The sequence below is a fragment of the Phyllobates terribilis genome, unplaced genomic scaffold, assembly GCF_046119375.1.
Source record: "Phyllobates terribilis strain yellow unplaced genomic scaffold, ASM4611937v1 Scaffold_5__5_contigs__length_657084704, whole genome shotgun sequence".
Classification (NCBI taxonomy): Eukaryota; Metazoa; Chordata; class Amphibia; order Anura; family Dendrobatidae; genus Phyllobates; species Phyllobates terribilis.
This window is the reverse complement of record NW_027362765.1, coordinates 16,412,679-16,428,091: the sequence shown is the minus strand read 5'-3', so window position 1 is coordinate 16,428,091 and position 15,413 is coordinate 16,412,679. Positions and strand designations below refer to the sequence as shown.

Here is a 15,413-nt window from a genome sequence, read left to right as displayed (position 1 = left end):
CTGGCAGCACACAGACTTTTCACACAAATGTGAGAATGCAGCCTAATGGATTTTACAGAAACATTACCACTCCAAGTCACACAGTGCCGATACGGAATGATATTTACATCCAGGCACTTACCGCTGACGTGTCATCTGATCAGACTCGGTTTCTGCTTCTTCTTCTCCATCTGGTCAGACCTTCATGTCCACATCTCCCAGCCACGACTCGTCTTGTCACGATGATCTCCAGCCTAGAAAATAACAAGGTCACATATAATAATAATAATAATAATAATAATAATAATTTTTTTATTTATATAGCGCCAACATATTCCGCAGCACTTTACAATTAAGCTTGGACATGTACAAACAATAAATTCAATACAAGGTGAGACAGTTTAAACAGTTACATCAGGAGTGAGGTCCCTGCTCGCAAGCTTACATTCTACAAGGAAATGGGGGGGGCACAATAGGTGGAAAGTGCTTGTTATTTCAGGTATGGCAATTATAATAAGTCGGGATTATCATATAAAGCTGTATGATCCGGTCATCAGCCTGTATGTTCAAGTGCAATACTCAATTACCGAGTGCAGTTATCGTGTGCATGGAGGGTGTAGAGACAGATGAACAGTAGGGAGCTGATTCTGAATAGTATTTAGGAGGGAACAGGGGAAAGTTAGTTTACTGGGTATTTGAGGTGGTAGGCTTGTTTAAAGAGATGGGTTTTTAAAGCGCGCTTGAAGACATCGGGGCTAGGCATCAATCAGATCGTCTGGAGTAGAGCATTCCAGAGAACTGGTGCAGCACGAGAGAAGTCTTGGAGACTGAGGTGCGAGGTTCGGATTATGGGGGATGTTAGTCTTAGGTCATTTGTGGAATGGAGGGCACGTGTAGGACGATAGACTGAGATGAGAGAGGAGATATAATGTGGTGCAGAACTGTGGAGAGCTTTGTGGGTGAGAGCAATGAGTTTATATTGGACCCTGTAGCGAATGGGTAACCAGTGTAATGACTGGCACAAGGTGGAGGCATCGGTGAAGCGGCTGGACAGAAATACGACCCTGGCTGCCGCATTCAGGACAGAATGGAGAGGGGAAATTTTGGTAAGAAGGAGACCGATCAGAAGAGAGTTGCAGTAGTCCAGACGAGAGTGAATAAGAGCGACAGTAAGAGTTTTAGCAGTTTCAAAAGTGAGAAAAGATTGGATTCTGGAGATGTTTTTAAGGTGCAGGTGACAAGAGTGAGTGAGTGATCGGATATAGGGAGTAAAGGAAAGGTTAGTGTTGAATATGACCCCAAGGCAGCGGGCATGCTGCTTGGGAGTTATGGTTGAACCCTCCAAGGTAATTTCGATGTTAGGTAGAGTTAGGTTAGTAGAGGGGGGAAACACAAGAAGTTCAGTTTTGGAGAGATTCAGTTTAAGATAGAGGGAGGACATGATGTTAGAGACAGCAGACAAACAAGCCTTGGTATTTTGTATTAGGGTAGGGGTGATGTCAGGGGAAGAAGTGTATAATTGGGTGTCGTCAGCATAGAGATGATACTGGAACCTAAATCTGCTGATTGTTTGTCCAATAGGGGCAGTGTATAGAGAGAAGAGGAGGGGGCCTAGGACTGAGCCCTGCGGAACCCTGATAGTAAGGGGATGAGGAGGGGAAGAGGAGCCGGCAGAAGATACAGTGAAGGAGCGGTCAGAGAGGTAGGAGAAGAACCAGGAGAGAACGGTTTCCTTGAGGCCTAAAGAGCGGAGCATAGTGAGGAGGAGCTGGTGATCCACAGTGTCAAATGCTGCAGAGAGATCCAGGAGAATCAGCAGGGAGCAGTGACCTTTGGATTTGGCTGTTAGTAGATCATTAGAGACTTTAGTGAGGGCAGTTTCAGTGGAGTGTAAGGAGCGGAAACCAGATTGTAGAGGGTCGAGGAGAGAGTTATCTGAGAGATAGCGGATTAGACGGAAGTGGACCAAGCGTTCCAGGAGTTTAGAGATGAAAGGAAGATTAGAGACAGGTCTGTAGTTAGCAGTGCAGTTCTGGTCCAGGGATGGCTTTTTAAGTAAAGGGGTTATGATGGTATGTTTAAATGAGGAGAGAAAGATACCTGAAGAAAGAGAGAGGTTAAATATTTTAGTCAGGTGAGTGGTGACCACAGGTGAGAGGGACTGCAGGAGATGTGAAGGAATGGGGTCACTGTTGCAGGTTGTAGGCCGAGAAGAAGCGAGGAGCTAGGTAACTTCTTCTGTAACAGGCTCAAAGATGGCAAGTGAGCTTGAAGTGCGGCAGGGAAGGGGATCCAGGCACTGAGGAGATTGGGCTGAGATGTCCTGATGGATGTGGTTGATTTTTTCAAAGAAATAAGTGGCCAGATCCTCCCCGCTGAGGTTGGTGGTGGGGGCCTGTGCTTTAGGTTTCAGGAGGGAGTTTAAGGTTTCGAAAAGTCGTTTTGGATTGTTGGACATTGAAGTGATGAGGGTGGTGAAGTAGGATTGTTTGGCCAGATGAAGGGCAGAGTTATAGGTTTTGAACATGAATTTATAGTGTATTTACACATGTGTCTCCCCCACACTGCACCCCTGTATATAGATATGTACCACCCTCCATTAATATACTATTAGCCACTTAGTAATCAAAATATAAAGTGATAAGCAGCACTGTGCCCCCCCCCCCATTGAATATAATCTCCACTGGCCAATAATATAAATTATTCAGTTATTCAGTCTCTGTGACTCTCCCCAATTAACTGTAAGGCTATGTGCACACGGAAAATATACAAGGCTTTAAAGTACAGGCAAAGGGACCCCCATCATCGCTCTCTCCCAGCACCCCCGTCATTGCTCTCCCGAGCCCCATCATTGCTTTCCCCAGCCTCCCAGCATTGCTCACCCCAGCCTCCCAGCATTGCTCTCCCAAGCCTCCCAGTATTGCTCTCCCCAGCCTCCCCGCATTGCTCTCCCCAGCCTCTACACATTTCTCTCCTCAGCCTCCCCATTTTGCTCTCCCCAGCCTCCCCACTTTGCTCTCCCCAGCCTCCCCCTCATTGCTCTCCCCAGCCTCCCCCTCATTGCTCTCCCCAGCCTCCCCCTCATTGCTCTCTCCAGCCTCCCCCTCATTGCTCTCCCCAGCTTCCCCTCATTGCTCTTCCCAGCCTCCCTTCGTTACTCTCCCCAACCCCCTCATTGCTCTCCCCAGCCTCCCCACATTGCTCTCCCCAGCCTCCCGACATTGCTCTCCCCAGCCTCCCCCCCATTGCTTTCCCCAGCTTCCCCTCATTGCTCTTCCCAGCCTCCCTTCATTACTCTCCCCAACCCCCTCATTGCTCTCCCCAGCCTCCCCTCATTGCTCTCCCCAGCCTCCCCACAATGCTCTCCCCAGCTTCCCCACATTGCTCTCCCCAGCTTCCCCACATTGCTCTCCCCAGCCTTCTCTCATTGCTCTCCCCAGCCTTCTCTCATTGCTCTCCCCAGCCTTCTCTCATTGCTCTCCCCAGCCTCATCTCATTGCTCTCCCCAGCCTCATCTCATTGCTCTCCCCAGCCTCCTCTCATTGCTCTCCCCAGCCTCCTCTCATTGCTCTCCCCAGCCTCCTCTCATTGCTCTCCCCAGCCTCCTCTCATTGCTGTCCCCAGCCTCCTCTCATTGCTGTCCCCAGCCTCCTCTCATTGCTGTCCCCAGCCTCCTCTCATTGCTGTCCCCAGCCTCCTCTCATTGCTGTCCCCAGCCTCCTCTCATTGCTGTCCCCAGCCTCCTCTCATTGCTGTCCCCAGCCTCCTCTCATTGCTGTCCCCAGCCTCCTCTCATTGCTGTCCCCAGCCTCCTCTCATTGCTGTCCCCAGCCTTCCCACATTGCTCTCCCCAGCCTCCCCTCATTGCTCTCCCCATCCTCCCCACATTGCTCTCCCCAGCCTCCCCTCATTGCTCTCCCCAGCCTCCCCCTCATTGCTCTCCCCAGCCTCCCCCTCATTTGTCTCCCCAGCTTCCTCTCATTGCTCTTCCCAGCCTGCCTTCATTACTCTCCCCAACCCCCTCATTGCTCTCCCCAGCCTCCCCACATTGCTCTCCCCAGCCTCCCCCTCATTGCTCTCCCCAGATTCCCCTCATTGCTCTTCCCAGCTTCCCTTCATTACTCTCCCCAACCCCCTCATTGCTCTCCCCAGCCTCCTCACATTGCCCTGCCCAGCCTCCTCACATTGCCCTGCCCAGCCTCCCCTCATTGCTCTCCCCAGCCTCCCCACATTGCTCTCCCCAGCCTCCCCACATTGCTCTCCCCAGCCTCCCCACATTGCTCTCCCCAGCCTTCTCTCATTGCTCTCCCCAGCCTTCTCTCATTGCTCTCCCCAGCCTCCCCACATTGCTCTCCCCAGCCTCCCCTCATTGCTCTCCCCAGCCTCCCCCTCATTGCTCTCCCCAGCCTCCCCCTCATTTGTCTCCCCAGCTTCCTCTCATTGCTCTTCCCAGCCTGCCTTCATTACTCTCCCCAACCCCCTCATTGCTCTCCCCAGCCTCCCCACATTGCTCTCCCCAGCCTCCCCCTCATTGCTCTCCCCAGATTCCCCTCATTGCTCTTCCCAGCTTCCCTTCATTACTCTCCCCAACCCCCTCATTGCTCTCCCCAGCCTCCTCACATTGCCCTGCCCAGCCTCCCCTCATTGCTCTCCCCAGCCTCCCCACATTGCTCTCCCCAGCCTCCCCACATTGCTCTCCCCAGCCTCCCCACATTGCTCTCCCCAGCCTCCCCACATTGCTCTCCCCAGCCTCCCCACATTGCTCTCCCCAGCCTTCTCATTGCTCTCCCCAGCCTTCTCTCATTGCTCTCCCCAGCCTCTTCTCATTGCTGTCCCCAGCCTCTTCTCATTGCTGTCCCCAGCCTCTTCTCATTGCTGTCCCCAGCCTCTTCTCATTGCTGTCCCCAGCCTCTTCTCATTGCTGTCCCCAGCCTCTTCTCATTGCTGTCCCCAGCCTCTTCTCATTGCTGTCCCCAGCCTCTTCTCATTGCTGTCCCCAGCCTCTTCTCATTGCTGTCCCCAGCCTCTTCTCATTGCTGTCCCCAGCCTCTTCTCATTGCTGTCCCCAGCCTCCTCTCATTGCTCTCCCCAACCATCCCACATTGCTCTCCCCAGCCTCCCCTCATTGCTCTCCCCAGCCTCCCCTCATTGCTCTCCCCAGCCTCCCCTCATTGCTCTCCCCAGCCTCCCCTCATTGCTCTCCCCAGCCTCCCCTCATTGCTCTCCCCAGCCTCCCCTCATTGCTCTCCCCAGTCTCCCCTCATTGCTCTCCCCAGTCTCCCCTCATTGCTCTCCCCAGTCTCCCCTCATTGCTCTCCCCAGCCTCCTCTCATTGCTCTCCCCAGCCTCCTCTCATTGCTCTCCCCAGCCTCCTCTCATTGCTCTCCCCAGCCTCCTCTCATTGCTCTCCCCAGCCTCCTCTCATTGCTCTCCCTAGTCTTCTCTCATTGCTCTCCCCAGCCTCCTCTCATTGCTCTCCCTAGTCTTCTCTCATTGCTTTCCCCAGCCTCCTCTCATTGCTCTCCCCAGCCTCCTCTCATTGCTCTCCCCAGCCTCCTCTCATTGCTCTCCCCAGCCTCCTCTCATTGCTCTTCCCAGCCCCCCTTCATTTTCCTGTTCCTCTCTCCAGATTCCCCAGTTTCAGTTAAAAAAATAAAAAACACAACTTACCTCTCAACCCGCTCCTCTGCAGCATCCTCCTCGTCTCCGGCAACTTTCTCCCTGAGAAAGGCCGGCGCTGCATAATGATGTCATCATGCAGCGCGAACCTGTGTCAACCAAGGAGGAAGCACTGGGCAGCCAGGAAGCAGAGGTGAGGATGGAACCCTCCAGCTCCGCTGCCATTTTCCTCCTGTCAGCAGCGGAGCTGCAGGGATCGCTACCGTCCGCCCCTGCCTCTGCTCCTCGGCCCAGCACGCCCCTGTAACCGGATCGCAGCTCTTCATATCCCCGGTTTGGGGAAGCTGCTGCTCTTCTAACAAGCAGTTCCATCGAACCGGGAGAACCGGCCGAATCCCACCCCTGGTACAATCCGCCCCATTGGCTACCTGACGGCTAATTAATAAATACTCACTTAGCCCCATTTTTCGTGCATATACTAAAAACCCAGGACCTACGAGATATTTACCACACACTAGTTGGATAGGCAGGGGCGTAGCATCCAAAGTGGCAGCCAACATGGCCGCTATTTAGTGTAGCAGACTGTTGTGGCCATAATACTGTGTGAGGTGCTATGGGGACCATCATACTGTGTGGGAGCCCATTGTACTGAGATACATGGGCACACAGGAGAACAATTTCCTGGTGATGAGTAAAATGTGAATAAGTAAGTGAAAAATACAGACTTTAAGGCTAAGTGCCCACAATGCAGAAATGCTGCGGAGCATCTCCCTGGCAGAAAAAACGCATGCGGATTCTACATGCTTTTTTTTCTGCCAGGTAGAAGCGTTTGTAACATGAAATAAAAAAAGAATAAAAATGTTGAAAAGTAAAAAAAACCATTATACTCACCTTCTGATGGCCCCCGGTCTCCACTACCGTGCGTCCGGTGTGTTCGGCGGCTCGTGGTGCTCTAAAAAGGACCTTCCATGACGTCATTTAGTCATGTGACAGGTCACGCTACTGTTGTCCTTTTACACCACCGCGAGCAGCCGAAGAGCCAGCAGCGCCGCCGGGAGCAGACAGGGGGCCATCAGAAGGTAAGTATATGTTTTTTTTTTTATTCTTTTTTAACTACAGGTACTATGGTATCCGGGTCTGGAGGAAAGTCTCCTCTTCTCCAAACCCGGATACCATCCGCACATTGAATCGCATAATATCCACATGTGTACGTGTAGTCATGTGGATGTTATGCCGTTCAATGCAAGTTAATGGCGGAGATTTTGCCGCGATTACGCAAAATTAATGGTTGTGCTGCGGATTTTTCCGTAATGATAATCCGCAGCGGAAATTTCCACACCATGTGCACAGCACATGCGGATTATCATTGGGAAACATGGCAGACAATTTATAAGCGTGTTTAATGTGTTTTTGCGGCGGAAATGGCGCTGCAGAAACGCATTAAATCCGCATCGTGGGCACGCATTCTTAGTCTATCTGGTTGTAGACTTGAATTGATATGGTGTTGTGTGCCAGGAGGGAGACATCAGATAGTACATTCTTAAGGAAAGCAAAGATAGAATAGCAGTGGGAATCCAGATTCCAGGCTGGGATTATTGGTTATATTAATCTTTAGGATCTTACTGTACTGAGTTTGTTGGGGAGACCCATGTATTGAGAGGGCTGTCTCTTTCAACATGTTTAATTCCATCTCCTGCCAGTTTTTTAGCTGTCTTCTTTCACCAATGTCTATGTTGCAATTCTATGATGTACAGTACAGACCAAAAGTTTGGACACACCTTCTCATTTAAAGATTTTTTTGTATTTTCATGACTATGAAAATTGTACATTCACACTGAAGGCATCAAAACTATGAATTAACACATATGGAATTATATACTTAACAAAAAAGTGTGAAACATCTGAAAATATGTCTTATATTCTAGGTTCTTCAAAGTAGCCACCTTTTGCTTTGATGACTGCTTTGCACACTGTTGGCATTCTCTTGATGAGCTTCAAGAGGTAGTCACCGGAAATGGTTTTCACTTCACAGGTGTGCCCTGTCAGGTTTAATAAGTGGGATTTCTTGCCTTATAAATAGGGTTGGGACCATCAGTTGTGTTGTGCAGAAGTCTGGTGGAAACACAGCTGATAGTCCTACTGAATAGACTGTTAGCTGCTTTTTTCTTGCCATAATACAAATTCTAAGTAAAGAAAAACGAGTGGTCATCATTACTTTAAGAAATGAAGGTCAGCCAGTGCGAAAAATTGGGAAAACTTTGAAAGTGTCCCCAAGTGAAGTTGCAAAAACCATCAAGCGCTACAAATAAACTGGCTCACATGAGGACCGCCCCAGGAAAGGAAGACAAAGAGTCACCTCTGCTTCTGAGGCTAAATTTATCAGTCACCAGCCTCAGAAATCGCAGGTTAACAGCAGCTCAGATAAGAGACCAGGTCAATGCCACACAGAGTTCTAGCAGCAGACACATCTCTTCAACAACTGTTAAGAGGAGACTTTGTGCAGCAGGCCTTCATGGTAAAATAGCTGCTAGGAAACCACTGCTAAGGACACGCAACAAGCAGAAGAGACTTGTTTGGGCTAATTAACACAAGGAATGGACATTAGACCAGTGGAAATCTGCTTTGGTCTGATGAGTCCAAATTTGAGATCTTTGGTTCCAACCACAGTGTCTTTGGGCGACGCAAAAAAGGTGAACGGATGGACTCTACATGCCTGGTTCCCGCCGTGAAGCATGGAAGAGGAAGTGTGATGGTGTGGGGGTGCTTTACTGGTGACACTGTTGGGGATTTATTCAAAATTGAAGGCATACTGAACCAGCATGGGTACCACAGCATCTTGCAGCGGCATGCTATTCCATTCGGTTTGCTTTTAGTTGGACCATCATTTATTTTTCAACAGGACAATGACCCCAAACACACCTCCAGGCTGTGTAAGGGCTATTTGACCAAGAAGGAGAGTGATGGGGTGCTACGCCAGATGACCTGGCCTCCACAGTCACCAGACCTGAACCCAATCGAGATGGTTTGGGGTGAGCTGGACCGCAGAGTGAAGGCAAAAGGGCCAACAAGTGCTAAGCATCTCTGGGAACTCCTTCAAGATTGTTGGAAGACCATTTCCGGTGACTATCTCTTGAAGCTCATCAAGAGAACGCTAAGTGTGCGCAAAGTAGTCATCAAAACAAAAGGTGGCTACCTTGAAGAACCTAGAATATAAGACATATTTTCAGTTGTTTCACACTTTTTTGTTAAGTATATAATTCCACATGTGTTAATTCATAGTTTTGATGCCTTCAGTGTGAATGTACAATTTTTATAGTCATGAAAATACAGAAAAATCTTTAAATGAGAAGGCGTGTCCAAACTTTTGGTCTGTACTGTATATGAATTAAATTAATAAATATTGTTCATGGTTTCCTATCCCTTGGTTCTATGGTTTTCCTTTATATATTATTATAGATTTATACAACTACACTGTGTTCCAAATTATTATGCGAATAATATTTTCTCAGATTTTCCCAAATTACCTATATGAATTGCAGTCATTGTAATTTTCCAGTCAAATAACTATTAGAGTACAATTGAAAGGTTTTTGTACAAACTGCCTATGATAACAGTATATTTTTTAAAAAATAAAAAACTCAAACTGCATTACAAACTGTTATTACAAACTGAAATCAAACAGTTTTCAACTCAAAACTTTATTCTAGGTGATGTTACATTTGCACATAGGACCCCTTGTTCGAAAGGAGGTTCTGAACTCTCTCGTCCATTGAATTTGTCAGGTTTTGGTTGGTTTCTGCTTTAATTGTTTTGCATGAGGACAGAATACCCTCCCAGAGGTGTTGCTTAGATGTGAACTGCCTCCCACCATCATAGACACTCCTTTTGATGATGCTCCAGAGGTTCTCAATGGGGTTGAGGTCAGGGGAGCATGGGTGACACACCATAAGTTTGTCCCCTTTTATGCCCATAGCAGCCAGAGATGCAGATGTGTTATGTGCAGCATGAGACGGGGCATTATCATGCATGAAAATGATCTTGCTGCGGAATGCACGGTTCTTCTTCTTGAACCATGGAAGGAAGTGCTGTTTGAGAAGCTCAACATACATTATGGAGTTCAGCTTTACCCCTTCAGGGATCCTAAAAGGGCCGACAATCTCTCTCCCCATGATTCCAGCCCAAAACATTACTCCACCTCCTCCTTGTTAGCGCCGTAGCCGTGTTTGCATGGGGTGTCCATCAACCAGCCATCCTCCACTCCATCCATCTGGACCATCGAGATCATTTCATGCATGATAATGCCCCGTCTCATGCTGCACATAACACATCTGCATCTCTGGCTGCTATGCGCATAAAAGGGGACAAACTTATGGTGTGGCCCCCATGCTCCCCTGACCTCAACCCCATTGAGAACCTCTGGAGCATCATCAAAAGAAGTGTCTATGATGGCGGGAGGCAGTTCACATCTAAGCAACAGCTCTGGGAGGGTATTCTGTCCTCATGCAAAACAATTAAAGCAGAAACCATCCAAAACCTGACAAATTCAATGGACGAGAGAGTTCAGAAGCTCCTTTCGAACAAGGGGTCCTATGTGCAAATGTAACATCACCTAGAATAAAGTTTTGAGTTGAAAACGGTTTGATTTCAGTTTGTAATAACCTGCTAATGCTTAGAATTTCAAAAATGACCATTTTTTTGTTCTTTATTAAAATGAAAAGGTTGAAAACTCTGCTGTGCATAATAATTTGGAACATGCATTTTGAGTGCAGTTTGAGTTTTTTATTTTTTAAAAAGTATACTGTTATCATAGGCAGTTTGTACAAAAACCTTTCAATTGTACTCTAATAGTTATTTGACTGGAAAATTACAATGACTGCAACTCATATAGGTAATTTGGGAAAATCTGAGAAAATATTATTTGCATAATAATTTGGAACACAGTGTATATATTGGCTTTTTTACTCTGCCTTTTTCTTTTGGTTTGAGATTTTCATATATTGCAGGCCCAGACACCATTAATAGGGATTTAAGTATTATAATAACTAGGCGGCCCCATATTATCGAGTATTTGGGGGGAGGAGGGGCATTCAGCTAAACTCTGTCAAACCTTCTTGGATGATATGTTTGCTTTTGACAGCAGCAAGTGGTTAAACTGCCAGGGTTTTTGTGCAGCCGCACCTGTGCCATCCCTGCAGTGTACATCTATGTTCTGGTGCTCAAAAGAGTTAATTTTTAAATAAATGTTTAACGTGTTAAAAAAAATTAAATGTATCTTATGCTTTTTGCATGTTTTTTTCTTTTTACAAGAATTGTTGGTGTCAATTTACCTTTAAATCCTTTTAAGATCTGCTTTTTCTGGTGTTTTCTTGTAAAATAGGAAAGCCTAAAGCCAGAAATAATCCCGATAAAACACTGTACATGAAGACTTTGGTATCAAATCATTTCTGTCAGCGGTGTATGTACAAACAAAAAAGCTTTTATAAATGCCTCAAACTTCTGTGTGTAAGTCAGACATAAGATCTAACGTTATAGAAGATTATAGTCCGGGGAAGACTGGAAACATTCATTTAGACGGCCGGTGGTGATGTAGTCAGTGACAGACTCTGGCCAAATATGATTATAGAGCCGTAATAGAAGATGAGGATGTCATCCTCATCATGAAGTAGTTATTTCTCATGTCACGTGTAATGAATATCTCCTGCAGTATTGCTAATGCCGATTCCAGTGTCAGTAAATGAGATGACAATTAACCTTATGGACGATGAGTCTATGAGAAATGTATTCAGCTGCAGACTCCGAGGAAGAAGCTGCTTGTTGTCTGTGGCCTAAAATATATAGGTTTTATTACTAGATGTAAATAAAAAAAACTATATAGTGTAAAATAATAAATCTCCTCATATGTTTCCCCTTATTATCTCCTGTAATTGTATTCTTACATTGGATTTTTATGATGTTACATCGGCTCATCTTCTTTTCATTCAGGTCTCTACAATATCAGATCCTCTCAGTGAAGATCTTCTGTATAAGAAAATTTTCCTTATTTACCCATCAAAGATGGATATGGACAGAGACAAGATGGGGGAGAGGATATTACACCTTACCCTAGAGATCCTCTTCCGGCTTACTGGAGAGGTGAGAGATTCTGATGACGTCACATTACATCATTCTTATCTATGGGAATAACAGATGAACAGAACTGGAAAGGTCAGGACTCTGAAAAAGTCTGTAGTGATATTTATTAATGTGTCTCTCCATAACCAGGATTACACAGTAGTGAAGAAGACCTCTAGTGAGCGCTGTCAGGACCCTGTGTCTGAGGGATGGGAAAGACCCCTGAGCCCAATCAAACGGCCTTCACCTCACCGCCTGATACATGAGGGCATCAATGACCAAAAGATCCTAGAACTCACCTACAAGATGATTGTGCTACTGACTGGAGAGGTGACGCTGCTGGGAATGCTGGGATATTATACAGTAACGCTATGAAGAGATCGGGGGGATGACTGTATCATTGTATGTGTCAGGTTCCTATAAGGTGTCAGGATGTCGCTGTCTATTTTTCCATGGAAGAGTGGGAATATTTAGAAGGACACAAAGATGTATACAAGAACGTCATGATGGAGGTTCCCCAGCTCCTCACTTCACCAGGTAATATACGGAACTAAATACACACGGCCTACAATTATCTGTTACTGGTCTGGGTGGTGGAACCTCTGTGCTGCGGTGCAAGGAGGGACCAGAGGGGCGTGACTAAGTACCTACTCGGCCTGACCAAGGTCGCATGGCGGCCCAGTCGACTCCGTGAACCAGGGAGGGACCGAGCAGGGGGACCAGGTGCCACTCTGGGACCGACCTTGTATGAGAGCTGGTGACTCCCATGGGTCAGATGGCAGGAACAGACCGGTACAGCGGATAAGCAGGCTGAACCGGCTGATAGCCAGACGGGTGCTCCGGGTAGGCAGGCTGGCGGGCACAACGGGTAACTGGCAGGTGCTTCCAGGTAAGCAGGCTGGCGGTCATGGCAGGTAACTGGCAGGTGCTTCCAGGTAAGCAGGCGGGCAGAGCCCATAGACAGACTGGGGGACTGGGCTGTAGACAGACTGTCGGGCTGGATTGTAGTCTGACTGGCGGGCTGGACTGAAGAACAGACTGGCGGATAGGACTGACTAACAGAGGGACCTGAGGGCTGAAGCAACAGTAAGAACACAGAGCAACAACCTTGCACGGGCACCTCCATATTGGAGGAGGTGCTTGTCCTCCCGCCATTGTCCGGGGACTTCTAGAACGGCGCGCGGCCTTTTTAAGAGAGAGGGAGCGCACGCGTCCTAAGCACAATGCCCGGGAAGCTGTGTGCACCAGCAGCAGCAGCAGGGAGGTCGGAAGACGCCGGACCAGGACCGCGGCGGTAAGGGGGGTAGCGTCTCTGCCTGGCAGGGGGCAGAGACGCCGATGATACAGTACCCCCCCCTTTACGCCCCCTTTTTTTTAGGCTTGCAAGAAATTCTTTAAGAAGAAGAAGGGCATGGATGTTCTCCCTGGGTTCCCAAGACCTCTCCTCTGGGCCAAACCCCTTCCAATCCACCAGAAAAAAGGTTTTTCCACTTACCCTTTTGGTGGCCAAAATGTTTTCTACCTCATAGACGTCCTCAGCGGAGACCGGAGCTGGGGTGGTACCTGGGTCGTCAGAAAAGAATTAAGAACAACTGGTTTGAGGAGAGATACGTGGAAGGAGTTGGCAATCCGTAAGGTGGCCCGGAGTTTTAGCTTGTAAGCCACGGGATTGATTTTGGTTCAGAACCTCGAACAGGCCGATGAACCGCGGATCCAACTTATACGATGGTATTTTGAGACAAACATATTTGGAGGAGAGCCAGACCTTGTCTCCCGGACGGAATTGAGGCGGATCCAGACGTCTCTTATCAGCATGTTTCTTCATCCGCTCGGAGGACTGAAGAAGTGCGGATCTAGTGTCTTCCCAAATAGCAGAAAATTCGCTGACCAGAGACTCCGCGGCAGGATTGTCCACTGAAGAAGAGACAGAAAATGGAATCCGGGGGTGTTGGCCAAAGACCACAAAGAACGGGGATTTGGAAGAAGACTCGCTCTCATGGTTGTTATAGGAGAACTCGGCCCAGGGTAGGAGCTCAACCCAATTGTTATGGAGAGCGTTGACGAAGTACCGAAGAAAGCTGGTAACAACCTGGTTGATACGTTCCACTTGACCATTGGACTGAGGATGATAAGCAGAGGAGAAATCCAAGGAGACATCCATCAGCTTGCACGTAGCTCTCCAGAAGCGCGAAGTGAATTGGACCCCGCGATCAGACACAATGTGGAGGGGTAGGCCGTGGAGACGAAGGATGTGATGGTTGCAGTCCTTAGCCAGCACAGATGCAGACTGGAGACCATGCAGCGGGATGAAGTGGGCCATTTTAGAAAAGTGGTAAGCGACCACCCAAATGACAGTATAACCGGCAGAAACAGGGAGATCCGTAATAAAGTCCAGAGCAATGTGTTGCCACGGAGTGGAAGGTACGGGAATAGGAAGGAGACGGCCAGCTGGAAGATGCCTGGGAACCTTGTTACGGGCACAGGAGGAACAAGCCGTGACGAAATCCGCAACATCCTTGCGTAGGGAAGGCCACCGGTAATGCTGGGCGATGAGCAGGAAGGTCTTCCTCTGGCCATCATGGCCGGCTAGTTTGGATGAATGGCCCCAGAGAAGAACCTTCTTACGATTCCGGAACCGCTACAAAGGTCTTACCAGGTGGACAACGAGACAGGTCAAATGGAGCCACAGTCATTACTTTGGAGGGGTCGATGATATGCAGAAGCTCCTCCTCTTTGTCGGAAGACAGGAATAAGAGGGATAGAGCGTCGGCTTTAATGTTCTTGTCCGCAGGGCGGTAGTGTAGAGTAAAGCAGAATCGGGCAAAGAACAGAGACCACCGGGCCTGACGCGGATTGAGTCTTTGGGCGTTTTGTAAAGAGGCCAGGTTTTTATGGTCAGTGTAGATGACCACCGGGTGCAGAGCCCCCTCCAGCAAGTAGCGCCACTCATCCAATTTGATGGCTAGCAGCTCACGATCTCCTATGGAGTAGTTGCGCTCGGACGAGGAGAAGAGCTTGGAAAAGAAGCCGCAGGTTACCATTCTCCCGGATGGAGATTTCTGGGTGAGCACCGCTCCGACTCCAGAGGAGGATGCATCAACCTCCAGGAAGAACTGCTTGTTGCAATCTGGACGGTGCAGCACAGGGACAGAGGAGAAAGCTTGTTTTAGGGAGACAAAGGCCTCCTCAGCTTCGGAAGTCCATTCCCTGAGATTTGCTGCCTTATGGGTGAGCGCGGAGATGGGAGCGGTCCGGGAGGAGAAATGAGGGATGAAGAGGCGGTAAAAATTTGCGAAGCCCAGGAATCGCTGAATCGCCTTCAACCCCTCTGGTCGGGGCCACTTTAAGACGGCAGAAACCTTCTCGAAATCCATCCGTAGACCAGTCTCGGAGATAATATATCCCAGGAACAGAAGGGAAGTCTGCTCGAAGAGGCATTTCTCAAATTTTGCGTATAGGCAATTCTGCCGGAGCCTTAGTAGAACCTGACGAACATCCCTCCGGTGTGTGGGCAGGTCCGGAAAGAAGACCAAGATATCGTCCAGGTACACCACCACGCAAGAATACAAGAGATCACGGAAGATATCGTTAGCCAGCTCCTGGCGGATCCGGACCAGATTGTACGCCCCACGAAGATCGAGCTTGGTGAAGATCTTCGCGCCTTTAAGGCGGTCGAACAGCTCCGAGATGAAAGGCAGGGGGTA

At 48.5% G+C, this 15,413-nt stretch overlaps 1 protein-coding gene across 1 annotated transcript in view; it reads left to right on the top strand.

Annotated features, from left to right (window-relative positions):
* The window catches only part of LOC141270590 (uncharacterized), a 191,861-nt gene that overhangs the window by 118,937 nt on the left and 57,511 nt on the right, over positions 1-15,413 (top strand). The window contains exons 10-12 of the mRNA XM_073680672.1: positions 11,581-11,730; positions 11,860-12,039; positions 12,123-12,246. Of these exons, the coding sequence (XP_073536773.1) occupies positions 11,581-11,730; positions 11,860-12,039; positions 12,123-12,246 (454 nt within the window). The remainder of the gene's footprint in view (positions 1-11,580; positions 11,731-11,859; positions 12,040-12,122; positions 12,247-15,413) is intronic.